An 18,470-nucleotide genomic window follows, 5' to 3' on the forward strand; every position below is an offset into this window, starting at 1 on the left:
AGTCAGTAGCTCTCCCTGGGGTTACAGGGACTGGATATAAACATGAGCAGAATCCTACTCAAAGTCAGTATAGTAATTTAGTCTTTAAATGTTCACTTTTTATCCCACTTACTTTCATCTTTAAATAATGTGACTACGTAGGCTGTAGATTCAGCTGTTTATAATAAACTGGTAAATATTTTTATCACTCAAGCCAGACTAACCATTAAGGCAGCAAGAAAACCTTTGTTCAGACAAGACTGTAACCGGAGAATAATCTGATTGGATTCCTCCTCCCTTTCGCCTAACTTTAGCTTTCCACCATTGGCAATGCTGCCTGGGAAACAACCTAGTGACATCAGAACAAACATGGAGGTTTCGCTGCACACCCCAATGGTGATTTCAGCAGTATGTGGAAGCTCTCTCATGGCACGATAGTGGTATCACCACAAAAAGCCAGGGACGTATGGACAGGAACAGTAGCCACTGGGGCAGCTCTTCAATTAAGGCAATTTCTGGAGAGCACAGCAGAAAATGCCTGCTCAGTCTCACCTAAAATTACAGTAGGGTGCATTTCCCTTCCCTGCCAAACATACACAAATACAAACGTGTACGCACACTCCACCATATACACAGAGCCATAAAATTAAAAATATTGGGACAGAGCCTGCTAAAGAACTGGAGTAAGATGTGAGACTGCTGCCACCCTAACGTCTTGTATACCTCGGGTGACAAAGACAGGAGGAAATTGGGGCTCCCTCTGTGTAAATGCCCCCCCCCCCCCCCCATTTGACTGTCTGATGCTGATGGGAAGAGGAGGAAAAAGCAGGTGACCTCCAGGGGTCCATCCTTGCCCTTGGAGGATCCTCTGAGTTGCAAAGACTTGATAAGCTGGGAGATGAAGTCTTCTCCATCATGGTAGGAAAGCAGAGGCCAGGAGGAAACGGGTGAGGGCTGGGGATGAGGGCTTGTGGCCTGGCAAGGTGAGTCATGCACCCCGCAGCATGGAAAGGCTCCTGCTCACATTTCCTGGAAGCGTGAGGAGAGCCATCCCAAACTGCTGACTGCAGTGCAGCACATTCACCCCAAGCACAACCACATCCACCCATCGCCGGCGGACAACACAACGGGTTTTCCTTGTGGGTCCCATTCAGTCAGGGACCACGCTTTTCCTGTGAAATTCACCCAACTGGAAAACTCAAACCAAGGGCTTTGGGTGCTGGTGAGACAATGGTCACTTACACAGTGTCATGGTCTGACCGGCCCCAGGGTCTGCTTTAGGAAGGGAGGGCTCACACCTGAAAAAATCAGCCTAATTCCCCTGTGTCCAACAGCACAGCACTGCTGGTACCAGTGGTGCATCTGCATCAATGAGGGTCTCCCTCCGAGCTTCCCAGCTCACGAGGAACCACCACCCTCCCACTCCAGACCCTGATGCAAAGCCTTCCTGAGCCCCCCGAGCTTTCCAGGGACACCTCCTCCTCCCTTACTGCGCAGCTGGTGTTGGTCCCCAGAGGTTTGGAGAAGGTGCTGGGTGCACGTGAAGATTTATGGCTTTGCCACACCCCTCAGTGGGGAGCGCCTGTCAGTACTCAATTGCTTTGAAATGCCTCTCAGCCCCAGCCAGTTTAAGGTAACATGCAAATTGCAGCATTTACTCCCAGCATCCAAAACAGACAACAGAGCTGCACATGTTTATAAAAGACACACGTGAAGAAATGAAAGAAAAACCACACTTGGTTTTACTCATGGGGAGATCGGCTCAGGGCGGGCACGACTGCCTTCATGCAGCTGCCCCGCTGCGGCACCACCTAGGAGGGATTCAGCCTTCCCACATACCTGACGCTTCCTGGTACAACGCGCCTGCTCTTGCAGCTAAGCTCCCTGTTGAAGTCCCTTGCTGAGTTTAGGCAGATTTGGATCTTTCTGCTCCAAACAAACTCATTTCTTTCTGTGAAGGGGGCTAGCTGCTCTCCTTCTTTAGCCTTACACATTGCACGGAGACGCAAACATCTCCTTCTTCAGACAGGTATCATGCCCGTGCCTGCGTGGTTAATAACAACTGCCTGGACAAGGGAGCCCCTCCTTGTCCTACCTTCTTTCAGTGACTAAGGTGGTCTCAGAAACTTCACCTTCTTGTGAAAGATAGGGCTAAACAAGGGGTGAATTTCTTAGAAAACCTTGCACCAGAACAATGAATAATGACGGTCATGCAGCAGAAGGCAGGTAAGGGGCTTGTGAAACTCGATAAATGTGAGGCAGAGCACCAAGGAGATACGGGGGTGTGAAACGCATTTAAAAAAAAAAAATAAATAAATAAAAAAAATAAAGACTGGGAATTTATAAAAGCAGCCTCTGGCTCTGGGAGGGCATACTGGGCTTACATGGCAAGGTGGTAGCAGGGGGCCTGCAGGGGTTGCCTCTGAGACGAAAGCAGGCTTTCCAAAAATTAAAGATTCACACAAGCAGCTAATTATTACTATTTTCAAAGCCCTGGTGATCCCTGAGCAGCAAGAGGTATGTTTGACATTTCTATCCACATGTTTGGCTTTCTGTCTCTTATCTACCACAAGGAAATGATGCTTGCTTTTCCCATGTCAGCTGAGCAGGCAACTTGGCCGTGCTGGAGAGACCTGCTGCCCCTCCATCCCTCGGCAGCTCTCCTCCCAGAGGAGGCACAGAGCTGATCTCTGCTTTTATGCAAACCAGGGAAGAGGTTCCCAACCTTGCAGCCCTCTTGGGAAGGCTCTTTCTCTTTCAGTCAAGCTAATTTTGGATAACAATGAGATCCATACGGAACAGAAGATTTTCTCCTGTGTATATCACAAACTTGTTTACAAAGTAAATAGAGAAAGGTCTGTAATTTGAATGATCTAATTAATTAATTATACAGTTGCAGCAGGGAGATGAAAGGTGAATGAGACCAACAGGAGCTCAGCCACCAGCCATGAGCAGCCGAGGAGGAGGTGATGGCCAAATCCCCTTTCAGCTGCAATCCTATGGCCAGTGGCCTGAAGAGAGACCCACAAAGTCACTAGGATTTTAATTGCTCCTGACCATAGTGCTCTGCTTGTGGCAAGAACGTCTCCAGTGATCCTATTCCTGCTCCCCTGAAACACTCCTACCCACCTCAGTGACATTTGGCCCATGTCCTGCCTTAAATCTCAACTTCACTTTCCATCCTGTTTCCCTACGAGTTCCCTTGCAGTCGGGGCAGGAGATGTTTATGGTGTTTTAGTATGTATTTTTGCTGTGCACAGGAAAAGAATGTCTTCTACAACTCAGAGACATTTGCATTTCAGCAGTGATGACTAAACCAAAGCGCATCTTGCCCACCTGTTGGAAAAAGGACAGTGCACAGGAAACTACAGTGCAGATTGCAAATGGATGTGGTCTCAGTGTAATGTTTTTAAACAGAGAAAAGAATGCTACTTTGAGCTGAGAAATGAGCCAAAATTGGAAAAAGAATATCCTCTTAAACATCACTCAGTAATCTTGTTCTGGGAAACACTGTCATTTTATAAACACTATTTAAACAGTTTTAAAGCTTAGTTTCATAAGAACCTGAGACATGCACTCTTAGGACAAGCTACCAATCCATGGAGATACTATTCCATCTCCAGCTCTAGGGATAGGACCAATTAGCATTATTTGTCTCTGCTAATACCAAGTACACACTAAAAGAAAAAGAAAAAAAAATCAGGAATCCTTTTGTTCCCTGCAAGTTATTCTGCAGCTCCAGTCAGACTTTGCAAGGCTAACAGAGGAATCTGGTCATTCCTAGAAATGCTGTCCCTTTCTGATCTAGCCACTCTCCGTGGCCAAACCTACTTCTATTTATACACTGGATTTACAGTTTACAAATCAGAATTTAATGGAATGTGCCAAGACTGCGACTGACTCAAAGGGAGCAGGGGAACAAGCAGGTCTGTGGTATGTTTGAGGTAGCAGTGGGTTATGAACACGGCATGAGAAAAATGCACAGAATATTCAAAGAGAAGAACAAGGACCATCACATAGGTGCAAGGGAAGGAAAAAAAAAGCTAGCAGCTCCCTGGCACACAGCCTAAAATTAACAGTCTGTCTGACCACAGCTCCTTGTCCAGCAATATCTTTAAATTGCTGGGAAAAGGTTAGGATATGCATAATTCCCTTCCCTTAAAATCATTAAGCAAAATCAGGAGAGACCTCAGTGTTTCTGGCAGGGTACAGATGATTTGCTTCTGCTCTGAAGAGGTTCCAGCCCAAATAGAAATGGCAGACAAGAGGAGAAAACCATCCCTTTACAGCCAGGGGATCAGGCAGAGTGATTAAGTGATTTGCCAAAAGTCACAAAAGAGGCCTGTGACAAGCAGTCTGTTTTCCATTAATTTCAGGTTTTTGACCCTATGTAGCTGAGAGCATCTGGAAGCATGCAGCACTGAGGTACAAGCCGAATCCTTACTCCTCTGTGATCACACGCGGTGTGGTTTCAGTAACTTGAGACTAGCCTGGTCTACAGTGTATATCTTCTTATTTTAAATACATCAACAACCATGGGTAATGGGTGAGATTTACCTATGGGAAATCCAGAAAAGACCTTGACTAAGAAAATTTCCATTACTCCCGGAAACTTCATCAGGCGTAGGATTTCTCTGATGCTGAACACGCTGCCAGACTGTGATGTGCCTACAGAAGATGACATATTGGATAATATTATATTTATACAGGTTAAACACAGGGAACAAGAAACTACGGTGATTACTTGTAGCTCGTTACAGTGCTCTGCTCAGTGTAGGCAATGGCTTTCTGAGTGATGCTTTCTGGGAATGCAGAGATAAAACCCTAACTGGAGTAGTATGATCTGGGTAAACATCAGTGCAAGAATTAACTCTGGTATAGAACTGAATTTGGAGGTAAAGCTTTGGGATATGGAAAGCTGAGCTGAAACTGTGGACAGTTCATATGCAAAATGTATTAGATGACTGTGTCTTCATCATTCTTAAATCCTTCTCATCTGACTAAAGCTCATCTCTTGAGAAATACTTTCTCACAGGCATGAAGAGGATGAGGCACTGTGAGCAAAAACGTGAACCTTTTTGCCCATAAATGCAACCCCAACTCCTTCAGCACAGTCCTGCCATCAAGTCAGTCCCCTGTCCCTATTTATGTGCTATTTATCAGAAGCACTAAATACTTACTGTGCTCTGCCTCACCATGTTCTGACTTTGATTTAGCTGGTGAAGGGATCCAAACCATTGCTATCATGGTGTTGATGAGACTTCCCACCAGCCCAACATATATAGGAGTAAAAATGCTGCAAACAGACAGAAACACAGGTAGTTAATCATAAACAGAAGATGGTTGTATCTTCATCCTGTGAAGTTTTGGGCACATGTCTGTTTTTACTTGCATGAGGAACAACCCCCTTGAAGCTGCAATACAGAAGGCTATCGGAGAGCTCCCATGCTTTCCTGGGGGCCTTAGATATGACCACAGTATGACATTTCACCTAAAGATTGACATCAAGATATTAATGTTAATATTAATCGTGTTAATTATATGGTATAATACAAATCCATGAGTATTAGGGGAAAAGAGCCCCTCTTGGTTTAATGCAGCTTAGAAATCTTCCCACTGAAAGTGAGAGCAAATGCTTTTTAGGATCCATCTAATCCCCATCTAATCCCCAATTTCATTCATCAAAGTATTATCTCACTGCTTGAAACTTCTCAGTGAAATCAAATGAAGTTAAGAAATGAAGAAAGTACTCAGGATGATTATGGATGGTAGAACAAAGCTCAGGGTACAATCAGATCTGAAAACACCAGAGGTACATCACCACCTGAAAAAGAGCCACTAAATATAACAGATCAATTGACAAAGCTTTGACCAGAGGCCCAAATTTCATCTCTTTAACAGATGTGGGGCCACATCCTTACATGTTGACCAAGTTAACAACAATTATTAACTGTAGTGAATTGTAAGTTATCTAAAAAACCCAAACGCAAACTAGTAAAAGCCAATAAAGTCAATGAGAAGTCCTAAACTATCACTATCCTCTTAAAAGAATGGGAAATGACTCCTCCTAGTCTTTAAGGGCACATGGGAAGACTTCAGACTCTGAAGGGCTTTAACTTCAGCAAACACAGCTGGAACAAAGTCCAGGGCTGGAAGACTGAATCTCAGGAGACTCAGCTGAAAACAAAGGAAAAAGTATGGTTTGTGTTTAACAGCAAGAGCAATTATCCACTAAACCAGCTCATTAAGTCTTCTCTGTCATGGCAATCCTGTTAGTCAAAGGGGAATTCTTTGAGAAATGTGTGCTGAAAGCCTACAGCAGGATGCAGATTTGGGATGGGAATCCCCAGCTGACAAAGGATGGTGTCATGGAGAGGACAAGATGACCTGACTATCATGCTCTCTCTGGGGCATCAAAATTTAAGCACGTTGGATCTTAGCAAAGCAACACCTGGATTCATCAGAGAACATTTTGGAGCCATGCAAGCCCATGCAGACTTGGAGATGAATGTGCCCTTGTCTTATCAAATGGAACTCCAAATAGACCTGCAAGATGCAAAGCAGTGCTTCCTGTGTGCCTGCTGATAAAGGGCTGCTTCTTGCCTGGCTTTTTACTGCTGCTGCTTTCCTTGTCAGACCATGGCCTATGTTTTTCATGGAACAACCAACAGCACTAATTGTAAAAGCCTCCAGTTTCCTATGTGCTAAGCAAAGGTGCGGTCTGAGTAATTTCTAGACTGTAACGGGCTTATTATTAAAGTCCCAGAGCAAGACAGCTAAGGATTGCGATGCAAACAAATGAGAAAAGCATCAAAGAGCAAATATATATATATACACGCGTTCCTGTTAATACCAACAGCAAAACTCCCAGATGAATATTTTAATTAATTATCATTAATAACAACAAAGTTAGATAATATCTTCCTGCTAATGGACTTAGCGCAGCAATTTAGACCTGCTGCATTCCATCTGCCAAGCTGTTCCACTAATTACTCTGGACCACAAAATTAGTCATTTATAGGATTGTTACTTTTTATTTTTAGTGCAACAGATTGCCTTTTTCTGATCTAAAATTATCTGCCGAACAGTTCACAAACTACTGAAATCAACTTTTTTGACCCAAATTTTTATCCAAGCAGTCTGGAATGTGTAGTTTGCATTGCAACATAAAGGACCTTTATTAAGAAAATATAAAACGTTCAAAAGAAGTAGCTCCAGATGGCTTTATATATATATATGTATGTATATATATATAATTATTACTTTATTTCTGTATTTCAAACTTTCATTCTGTGGAAAAAATAAAAAAAATAAAAAAATTTGTTAGACAGATAAAAACATTTCTTTTTCCAGTCTTATTTTTTCCTGAGGTTTTCCAGACTCCTAGATGCCAACACAAACATGTTTTACTCTTTAGATCCAAGAAGAACCACAGCAAGTGCCAGCAATGAGTGAAGGATCCCCCTATAAAACCAGTAATTAATTAATGTACTCCGCTGAAAGCAAACAACTGATAATTCATTGCTCTGGAAGAGAGAGGAGAACCTTGAAATTTTACACATTTGGAAACACCTGGGCTTGCCTTCACAGATTTGTGGAATTCTGTACAGCTGGACTCTGAATTCAGGGGAATCTAGTAAAATATAGAGCTCAAAAACACATTTCCAAGAAAAGCCTGAAGCATTCAAACTCATCTGAAAATCCCTTTTCGTGACCACAGCCTTCTGTAAGTGCTTCATGTTTTTCCACATATTAAGCATTATTAGCATTTCTTGATGGTAATGAGGGTACACCCTCAGGCTAGGCTGGTCCTGCATGGCAGGGACAAACTCTGGAATCAGAGATAATGTACCCGTGTCCTGGAAACCAACTGTTTGTTTGCTTGCTTAAGAAACACAAAATGAAACCAATGGTTATAAAACTGCAGTATCAACACATAAGGCCTTTCTCTCTCTTTTTCTCTTCCCCGCTCACCCCCCCCCCCCCCCCCCCCCCCCTTTTTTTATTTTCTTCTGATGCTTCTGTTAGAACATGTGAATTTTTCACTTGGAAGTTTCACCTCTTCAACAAGCTCTGGAGAGGAAGGGTCCATTCCTTATGCATTGCAAGGAGTGAAGTGTCAAATTTGGTCTTTATATTAATATAGACACCTGGCCTCCTCTTTTCCATCAGGAACAGGGTCAGACTCTGCCTTTACTCCTCTCAGGGGCCTCAGAAGCCTGGGGGAAGACAGGAAGGAAAATAACCTCTGGGGCTATTCAAGCAATAACCTCTTCTGAGCTTTATAAAGAAAAATCTAGTTGGGCATAGGCCTTGGCCTCACATGGTGACACCTCCTGTGCCATATCCTGTGATTTTATCAGCACCTGGAGACACAGAGACTCTAGATGGATCTAGACCAGAGGCCGATACTTCCCTGTACTAGGAAGAAACACTACCTGCATCCATGGATGCTGCTGGGAGCGGAGCTGTACTCTGCTCAGGTGGGGTGGGACAGAGATGGTAGTGGTGAGGAGGAGCCCCACAAGCAGCAAAATGGCAGGGCAGGACTCACACCCCATGGCAGCTTTGAGGAACAGCTCCTTCTGCTTATTTGGCTTATCAGGAAGGCACATGTGCCAGGAAGGGATGCAGCAGTGCTAGTAAGACAAATGAGACACATTAAGCAGGTTGCTCCTGTGGGACCTCTCCCCATCTTCTTCCCCTTCCTGCCTTCCCTCTTGTCCCAGCACACCAGCTAGCATGCATCCTGCTAAAACCAGAAACAGATTTTCTGATCAACAGGCACAAGAAAGGATGCAGGCAGAGCTCATACAATTAAATCAAAGGACTGTTTTTTGCTGTACTAACAGAAGCAGCTGCTACTGGCCCTGATTTAAGCTTTCAGAAACATACAATGAAAACATGAACAGAGGGACTGGGAGTCCAGGAGCTCATAACATCAGTTAAATGCTGCTCAATGATGTAACAAAAGCCTTTAAAAAAATATATATATATATCATTTTCCTGAAGCCTTTATGCCAGTGTGGTGGACACATTAAAAACACATCCCTGGAGGGAGGGACTCAGGAGAGGAGGAAGAGAATCAAGGGCACCCCTAGACACTGCAAATCCCTGGAGAGACAGCCCCGCTTGTTATTTCAAGACTCACTTTCTAGCTTGTGGTCATTGATAACAAATAGGATGACAAATAGGATTTTCCATATGGAAAATCCATCCCTAATGCTGGTGGGAAAGCAGAACTGATGATGAAGCCATTAATAATAAAATAATGGCAAAGAGATTAAACCCAGCAAAAATATTATCATTCAAAGCTGGCTGGAAGAGGGCTGAATTTCTTCCCATCTAAGGCTTAACCAGCTTCTGTATTTACAGCCAGATAGCTGTAAATCCTAGCACACACCATGCTTTTTATTTCATTGGGCATCACCCAGATAGCAGGCTGATTTCAGTATCCCCAACTCCAGAAATACTAGATGAGGGAAATGAGCAGGAAAAAGATGCATCTTTTCCACAGCTAATGCTTTCTCACCAAGTACTGCATGCCCCTGAAGTCCAAACAGGTCACACATGAATCATCAGAAAAACTTGGTGGGCTTTATAGCCATCAATAGAGTCATAGGATGATTCGGGTTGGAAGGGACCTTAGAGATCATCTAATTCAATGAGGATCTTGGGAAGCAAACAAGTATGCATGGGTATATATACATTCATATATGTACACACATATGAACACATGCACAGAGCATTTCCTAGCAGCTGTGCAGCAGTTCTTGGTGAAAGTACCTTTGGCTGTAACAAAACCAAAGGGCTGCTGCCGGCTGGCTGGGAGGCTGCACTGGGGCTGTGTGTGCAGTGAGATAGCATCAATCACTTTCTGATTAGCATTCCAGCCACAGAGCCCTGCTCTGCATGCAAAACACAGGAGAAAATGTGCGTGTGTAATTGCACAATTAAATGTTGCGTCAATACAGTGATTCTTTCGAGGAGGAAGCAGTTCCCGACGCTTCCCTTAGGATTAAAGGATCAATGTGTATTTCTGCAGTGAATGGGATTGTGTTTGTTTTCTTTCTCTTTTTCTTAATAAAGTCAAAGTTGAACATGGAGAGAGTGCAGATTGTTTTTTAGTGACTCACTCCTACTTCAAAACAATGCTGCATAAAGCTTGCATTCATAGCCAGCCCAGATTCCTTAACGAGCTCTGAAAGGGCTCTCAAAATATTTCTTTGATTGCAGTCCGGCCACACTCTCCACTCATCCACTCACACCCTTCGAGAGGGGCAGCTAAGGGAGAAAAGCAGCTGGTGGTTTGAAAAGAAAATAAAGACCAAAAAAAAAAAAAAATCCCCTCAGGTAAAACCATGCTGCTAAACCATGCTCTCCAGTAAACAGCTTTGCATCCCCAAGAAAATGAGCAGTGGCCAGCCCTCCATCAGTGAGAAACACTGCTAACTTAGAAATGTATAAGCTTAGTTCATAACTCATGGTAACTCAGCAATGGGTTAGCTTGAGGAACTTTGTTTTGCTGTCTTGACAATGCTTGATTGATGTATTTCATCTTTGACCTATAGTGGTCTTGTCTGTCTTGTCTCCTCCTGAAGACCAAAAAGCAAGTACAAAATTTCACCAAAGACCAGGTTAGTGTTTCTTAAAAAACACACACAAAACCTTCAGTCAGAAATAGTGAGCCTCAAAACATTTCATACATTTCCCAGGACTGTCATGCAACTGTACAGAGATAGCCTGACTTGCACAGCCTGGGGAAACACACAGCACAGTAATATAGAGGCATGAATAAACACGGCATGAGTCTTCCCGCCATGGGCCCTCTGGCTCAAGCAAATACCCATGTGAAAAATGTGAAGTGAACAGCATGTGAAGTGAAGAGCAGAGAATGATGCTAGCTGAAGAAGCATTACATCCCAAGCAGGAACAAACATAGACCCCAAGGGATGTGCCAGAGGAAGATGCCCTTTTCTCTTGTGGTTCCTGGTGGTCAGGCAGACAGCAGTACTTCGCAAGAGGTAGGACAAATCATCTGGGACAGATCACCCGTATTTCACTGCATCTCCTCAGCAGGATTCCTTGGTTACAATTTTTCCATTTTTCGCTTGGAGTCTGTGATTTCTCTAGAGACAGAACATGAAATGGGAGCGGATAACTTTATCCACCCATGCATCAGCAGGAATGGGAGGGAGCTCACGGCCCTGACGCAACTGGAAACCATGACCAGGATGCCCTCTTTTTGCACCCACCCTGTGTTTTTAGATGAGCAGCAGAAGCAGGCTGCTGCTCTTCGGGGACCAAGAGGCTCTTCTGTACTCCAGTGAACTTGACCTTATTTCGGCAGGCCAAGAGGGTGGTAAAGCTTCACATCCACACCCTCAGCACAGCCCCTCACAGGGCGAGGGCACAGACAAGTGTTCATTCAACTGCTCGCTTCCAGCAGCAGCCACGTCTGGAAAAACTGGGTGGCAGGAAAGGAAAAAAGAGGCAACGGCAGAGATGTTGGAGCTGCCATGTGCTGGGGACACCAGGATGAAGCCACAAGTTCACATCCCCTAAGTCATGAGAGCTACCTATGCTTTAATGACCCTTAAGGGACATCCAGCCCCAGTGCAGGCACAGCGGATACCGGGATATCTGTGTCAAGAGGCAAATTCCCAGCAGCCAGAGCACCCTGTTGGTGCCAGCCCACAGGCTGCTGGATCCCAGGCAGTGCCCTTCTGAGGAACTCGGCCAGGAGAGACATATCAGTCACGCCTGAATAAGACGTGGGTGGATTTATGTGCTTGATCCATAATCCACCATCAATTTCAAGCATCATTTACATTTGTGTGCTGTTTTCTGGTAAAATACACTGTTTCAAAATACTCGCTTGGCTAAGTCAAAGCTTGCACTTGTATGTGCCATTGCTGCTTTTGCTTGTTGCACAGTCCCACTGCCTCTCTGTGCACCAAACACCTCCACGTTTACACCCATTTATAAAAAATGGGGGAAATCAGCTTCTCCCTACAAGGGACTATAGCCAGCTGGGTGACTAAGGCATTGCTTGCTCTGTGGTATCATCCTGTATGTCTAGAAATGAAGGAGTCGAGACAAAGACCAGGGATGAGTTGCACTGATTGAATGGGGGCTTGCAACACCTGGCTTCAATCCCAGCAGGGCTAATACTGGATGAGCTGAGGCAGGTCAAGATAGGAATCAGCAAGTAGGTGTAAATGGTCAGTTCTCACAACAGACACATCCCACCAGTGAGGCTGAGACTTGTGTTGCTCGATCTAGCTGCAAACCATCTGGAACAGCAGTGAGGTAAGGAAGTTTGTTGAGGACATGCAGGGGACTGGGGGAAAGAGCAGACAGTGGGGAACTGCATGTGGCCCTTGCAGGACTGAGGGGTTGGGCAATAAAACGGCAGCTGAAAGTCAGTGCAGCTTAAACATCGAGTGATGCAGACAGGGAAAACAAATCTTAAATCCAGGAATTAAATGGTGTTTCTGAAGTGCTTAGTGCTGCTCAGGAGTGAGACCTTTGGACTACCATAGGCAATTTAACAAAACTCAGCTCAGCGCTTGACTAATCAAATGTTTCAGTATTACTGTGAAAGAAACAGTGAACCAGAGAAGAGAACCTTGTTATACCACTGTATAAATCCCTTTTTCACTGGCACTTTGAGTGGTGCACACAACACTTCTCCCCTCTTCTCAAATAGGTACCTTAGAAGTGGGAAAGTCCCCGAGGAGGGCAGCCAGGACTTCACACTAGTGACAAGTAAGCAGATTGAAAGCTTTCACTCTGCAGAGACAGTATTCAAGGGATATGTAATAATGGGCCAGAAACTTGTGAGGGCCATGGAGCATGGGGTTAGGAAGTGACTAATGTGGTATCTCCCAGCACAAGGATTGGAAAATATCAGATTAATCTGTTGGGAGCCCGGGTCAAAACACAGAAAAAGGCCCAATTCTTTCCACCACACATAGAAGGTCAGTGTAGTTTGTTGCTACTGATGTAGTGGAAGGAAAAGATTTAAACAGGCTCAGGGAGAGACTGGACAAGTAGTTGGAAGAACAATCCACTGAAGGTTATTGAAGAGTCACAAACCACATTCATTCATGTCAGGAAATCCCCTGAGCTGAAAATAGTTGAAGGCTGGAAAAGTAATCGGTAAGTATCATGCAAGTTTTTCCCACTATTCTTCTTCCCTAGGCATCTTACTATGATTTTTATCAGAGAAAGGATACCGGGTCACACTGAGATGCAAGTGCAATATCCTCCTCTCAGCAGGAATCAAATTCATATCTCCCACTACCATCTCACAAACCAGACAAGCTCATCTTTGCTCATTCCATAGGAAAAGAAAAAAAAAAAAAAAAAAGCTTTTTTCTTTTTTTTTTTTTTTTCCAACAACCCTTAAGTATTCCAGAGAAAAAGATTAACCATAACTCTCACACTGCGCTTGGGACACTCAGGCAGGAAAGGGTAATTCTACATTGCAAGCCAAGAAAAGTTCATGTATCTTATCAAGTGACTGTTTAATGTAACACAAAGACTCAATCCTCTCATCTCTCAAGCATGGATTTTTCCCAGACTTTTTCTTGCTAATCTACAGGACAGGCTTCTCATTTCCAGGAATATCTTGTTAGACACCTACGTGGGGATATATAGCTGGCCTCCTGATGCTAAAAAAGGTATAGCAGCAGAGCTTGGGTGGAAACATGAGACTGAGAGCACTTCAAGGGGAAACAACAGGACAGGAACCCCACTTGAAGTGGTAACATTTCCACCGAGTTTAAATAAACTGCACTGCACACAGCTGACTTCTGGTTAAACTTTGAAGTAAATGGTACACATGCAGTATCAAAACACCTTTACATCTGTGATCTTAGGCAACTCTTGATTTCCTTCATAGGTGGAGTGGAAGTCTCCACTTACTCAATACCTGGAGTACAAGATTCTTGGATACACCAACCATACAAAATAATAAGATGTTTCTGAGTTCCCCCTCTCCTGATTTCTTCTTCATGGTGGGGGTTTGTTCCCTAATGTGTGGTAAATTAATACCTTTTTTAAAAAATTAAATAACAATTCCATGAGCTGCTTTTCTGAGCTCACAATGTGGTAAATTATTAAAACGCTGGGTTTGGGTGTGTCGCTGGGTAAGGACTCCCACATACAGACTGGTTAGAAGGTGAGCAGCGCTTGCTAGACTACCCGGTGACTCACCACTGAACACATCGTTAATCATATGTTACAGCATGTCTGACTTCATAGAATACCGTAGGTGGTGAAATAATCTGTGAATGACTTCAAGCTCTTGCTAGCTTTTATGAGGTTACAACGCTTCAGACTCCAAAAGACTCAGCTGGGCAGGAAACTGTTGAGGGTTTGCTGTAGTAACCTGGACCGCACTCCCGGCACGTCAGGTCTCTGCTCACGGCAGTGGCTTTGGAGGATCTTCAAGTTTGGCACCAGCTGGGGTTGCTTCTTCTCAGTAATCGTGATGCACTTACTCAGAGCTGGCTCAGAGCAAAGCGTGGGCAAAGCTGGATTTTGCTGCCCAAGGATGAGGGGTGGAGGCTGAGTAGTTCCTGTGAGGGGAAGGGGTAGGGTTTGGCTGGAAAACAAGCAAGAAGAGAGCCACGGCAAGCCAAGATCACTGTCTTTACCAGCACTTGGGGAGACAGATGGTGATGGGTACTTCTGAGAGGACTTCTCTCACCTTCCAAAACCAGACGCCCATGCCAGATGCTCTGGCTTTCCTCAATAACAGCCATAAGCCTGCCTTCTCACGACTCCAGCACAGGCAAGTAGAAAGCAGGGCTGTGTGCAGACAGCCCGATGCCGCAGGTAACTAACTACCTACTCCACCAACGCTTGGATATGGCCCAACATCAACCCGCTGGAGGTCTGGAGCCTCTTCCCCTGCCAGCCCCTTTTGCAAGCGAGGCACCGGAGAAGCCACAGTGATGGTCCCAGACAGCAGTTCTTGTGCCATGCGAAATCAAGAGCTCCCTCTACACCCAGAAGCTATTGAGTTAAATAGTGAAGTCATTGACATGCCAAGTCTGACACTTAAATTTGGTCTCTTCCCAGGACCACATTCACGTGAAGGACATTTTAAGGCTACGTAATCCCTGGCAAAACAAATTACTTCTTTACCTGGAGGTAACTAACTGTAAATGCCTCAGCCTAGCGGAGGTACAGCACAGACTGTTCTTGCCTTGGAACAAGTAGTCGCAGCCAACACCTTCTACCTCAAGGTGCAAAAAGTCTTGCTGTGCTACATCAAGGGCTCTAGCACCTTTTGTCTAGTGAGACCTCATAATGAGACAGAAATAAGATGCATTAGGACTCATTTTGTTTCGGGAATTATGTTGGAACACTAAATCCAGAAGTTACAAACAAAATGCACGTCAGAAGCATTTCCTGCATTCTGCCCCAACCTCTTTGGTTGCATAACAGGCCCCTTGAAAAGAACCCTTTTCCCAGCAAAGACAGACCCTTAGGGATGTGGTGATTTGATTTTGTGAACAGTTTGATCCCAGAAGGAGGCATCTGATTAAAATGAATGAGTCACTCCATTTCAATAACCAGAAGGGTGAAACCATTAATTAAAGGTGCAGTTTACTTGCTTGGGCAGGCTTCATATGCTTAAACCATGAGTGGTCTTACTGTTACTATATTTACCAAACTCTCCCAATTAAGTGTTTTGTGTCCTTCATCCCATAATGATGATGGTTTCTGCATATTAAATATAAGCCAACAGAAGGTTGCTCTGTGTTTCACATTTGCAGGTTTGAATATCTGCAGGTAGTTTGCCTCTTCACTGCTTGTAGGACAAATACTAGTCAAGGAATGGCTAGGAAACTTGGAACAAAATGATCTGTTTTCAGCTGCTTTGTTGGCATAGTAGAAAATAATTGATTTGAGCTCAAAAGCACATTAAATGTTAACTGAACTTGGTTGTGCTTTTTGGAGCAATGAATCAAAAACAGATTTAAAGTCCTTCAGAGCAGTCAAACATAATTGCAGGGCCTTCTCTCCACCTCGCATAGTTAAGTGTATTTCAGCAGTGCCAAAACCCTGAACAAGAACATCCTTTATCCACAGCCCCAGTGCAGTGGCTGTGTTTCGCGCTAACACACCTTAGCTCTCAGTTGGAGGCACTCCCCTTAGGGAGAAGAGCTTCATTCATTCTCTGCACCACATTTAATCTCAGCCCCACTAGTTAGACCACCTACAGGGATGCCAATTAGTATCAGCTGCATTACGCTGAACTCTTATTTACTGCAGCAGTTGTGTGAACCACATCTTAGGCAGCCTCATGGGCAGCCTCTCCACCCAGCCGTGTGCTCACAGCAGGTTCCTGCTGCCTTCACCATCAAATGACAGCAACTGCAAGCTACCTGAAGGACTTGCATGGAAAGTTGCTGGCAGAGTATTTGTAGGTGTATTTAATTGCAAATTAGCAGCTGGAAACAAGGAGGGGTGAGCACTTGCGTGAACAGCCAGCTGTCTGCAGAGGAGTTTGGAAACCTCTGATAAAATATTTTTGTAGCTTCAATGAGTAAAGCAATGGCACGCTTGGTTTTGCTGTATCTGAAAGACTTACGTTTCCAGATATCTGTTGTTACGAGAGCCAGAGGCCACACACTTCTTTGGCAGGACACCTAGGGTAACACCTGTGTCTTAGGGTAGGTGCTACAATCAGGCCCTGAAGGCAGCGAGGGACTATACCCTTCAGTGGTTTGCAGTGACAATTATTTAAGACTGGTGCTTGCAATATTCTGGAACCTTTCAGAAGCTGACTCTGCACCAAATAGGTCTGCATAAACCGTTTGATTGATGAGGAAATTATTTACTTGTTGAGGTTATTGTTACTATTTTTCTTTTCTTTCCAGTAAACAGTGAAGAAGAATGATACCATTTGATTTCATTTCATATTTCATTTTCAGCAAAGGAAAAACATGGACTTCAAAGTGCTGCCAAGCTGTAGCCTGTTAGATGCACATCTGGGGTGGTGGAAGTACAGAGATCTCCAGACCCAGATTTGCATCACTCCTTGTAACAGTCTTTATGAGAAGTTTTCTTCTCTCACATATGGAGATGGACCTGGTAACAGCAGCTGAAAAACTCACATTTTGTATTCATAACATCCCCATGGGTGATGGCGCAAATGCCCCTTACGTACGAAGAGGGACATGAAGCACCCAAAAGTGCCTCTGCAAAGTCCTGGAAAGATTGTGGTGGAAAACAGCCTTAAAAAACAGATCTCTCACATGCAGGATCAGTCCCAATATCAGCAGTGTAGATAGGATGGCTGCCAAACCCATCAAAATGGCAGCACTCAGCACAAAGAGCCAAGCCATAGAGTAGAGATACGAAATAGCAGCAGGAAAGGACTTGAAATTCATTCCTCTTTAGTAAGTCATCAGATAGACACAGATGAGGAATTGAAATGGTGTGGGTTCAGTACCAACAGCTTTGTCTTTAATCCCTGCTTCACATCAAGGCTAATTGTTAACCTGCCCTCAGATGAAGGCAGGTTTTTGCTAAATGACGCAAACTAAGCACAACTTGCTGTATTTACAAATACAGGCAACAAACCCTGTATTTACACTACAGTAATAATGAAACTTCCCAGAAAGAAAACACTAGAGTATTTGAAGGCTTTAGGGATGTTCTTTTTCAGTTAATATTTGCTATTAATTCATCCCACAGATTTATTTATTGGAAAATCCAAACGTGACCCCAAAAAGGAAAGAGGACAGTGAAAGCCCCCTGAGCATATGGGAATAAAATATGGTGCCTGAAAATCCCTCTGCACTCCTCCTGCAGACATGGATGGCAAAGAACTGATGGATCAAGTGGCAAATCCTGGTCTTGGCCATCATCAAAAGAAACAGCACAACCAGCCGACCAGAGCTCCTTCAGCTAAGAGTGTGTAAGCCCCTGGGCTATTAGATGGAAAATTCCAATCATGAGTGCTAGCCACAAGGAGGGAAAAAAAATATGAAATTGGGAAAGATCAGGCAGGACAAGCCTCGACATGCTTAGTTTGTCCTCCTGCCTCTTGGCCCAGCCTGCCTGTATTACAATTATATCCTCATTCCTCAGAGCAAAACGCAGTTCAAAGAGACAATAAAACCCTTTTTAGTCCTGTGCTTCACAGCAACGCCACTGAAACGGAACTGAAATGACTCCCAGAGATAAGGCGACAAAAGAAGTTGAACCATTCCCTACAGCCACCCGCTGAGAAAATATCGGCAGAGAAATAAAGGCACCGCTTCACACATGACTCCTGTGTTCACCTGAGGAAGCAGGACCTACTTAGTGGTTTTAAATGTGGTAGTGTTTTATTGCCATGAAATGTGACTCCCTTTTGGGGTACCAAGCCAATAAATACTCAGCTTAAGTCCCGAGAACTGTGGGCTGAAGCTCTGTAGACCACAAGATGACTCGGGAGCAGGCAAAGTATGAGGGACCAGTTA

General features: G+C 44.3%; 1 protein-coding gene across 1 annotated transcript in view; it reads right to left on the minus strand.

The window, feature by feature from the left end:
* The window catches only part of SLC22A18 (solute carrier family 22 member 18), a 60,464-nt gene that overhangs the window by 17,850 nt on the left and 24,144 nt on the right, over positions 1–18,470 (minus strand). Inside the window, exons 5-6 of the mRNA XM_032188768.1 lie at positions 5,160–5,275; positions 4,537–4,647 (exon numbers count right to left, since the gene is read on the minus strand). Coding sequence (XP_032044659.1) covers positions 4,537–4,647; positions 5,160–5,275 — 227 coding nt within the window. The remainder of the gene's footprint in view (positions 1–4,536; positions 4,648–5,159; positions 5,276–18,470) is intronic.

The sequence above is a fragment of the Aythya fuligula genome, chromosome 5, assembly GCF_009819795.1.
Source record: "Aythya fuligula isolate bAytFul2 chromosome 5, bAytFul2.pri, whole genome shotgun sequence".
NCBI classification, from domain to species: Eukaryota; Metazoa; Chordata; class Aves; order Anseriformes; family Anatidae; genus Aythya; species Aythya fuligula.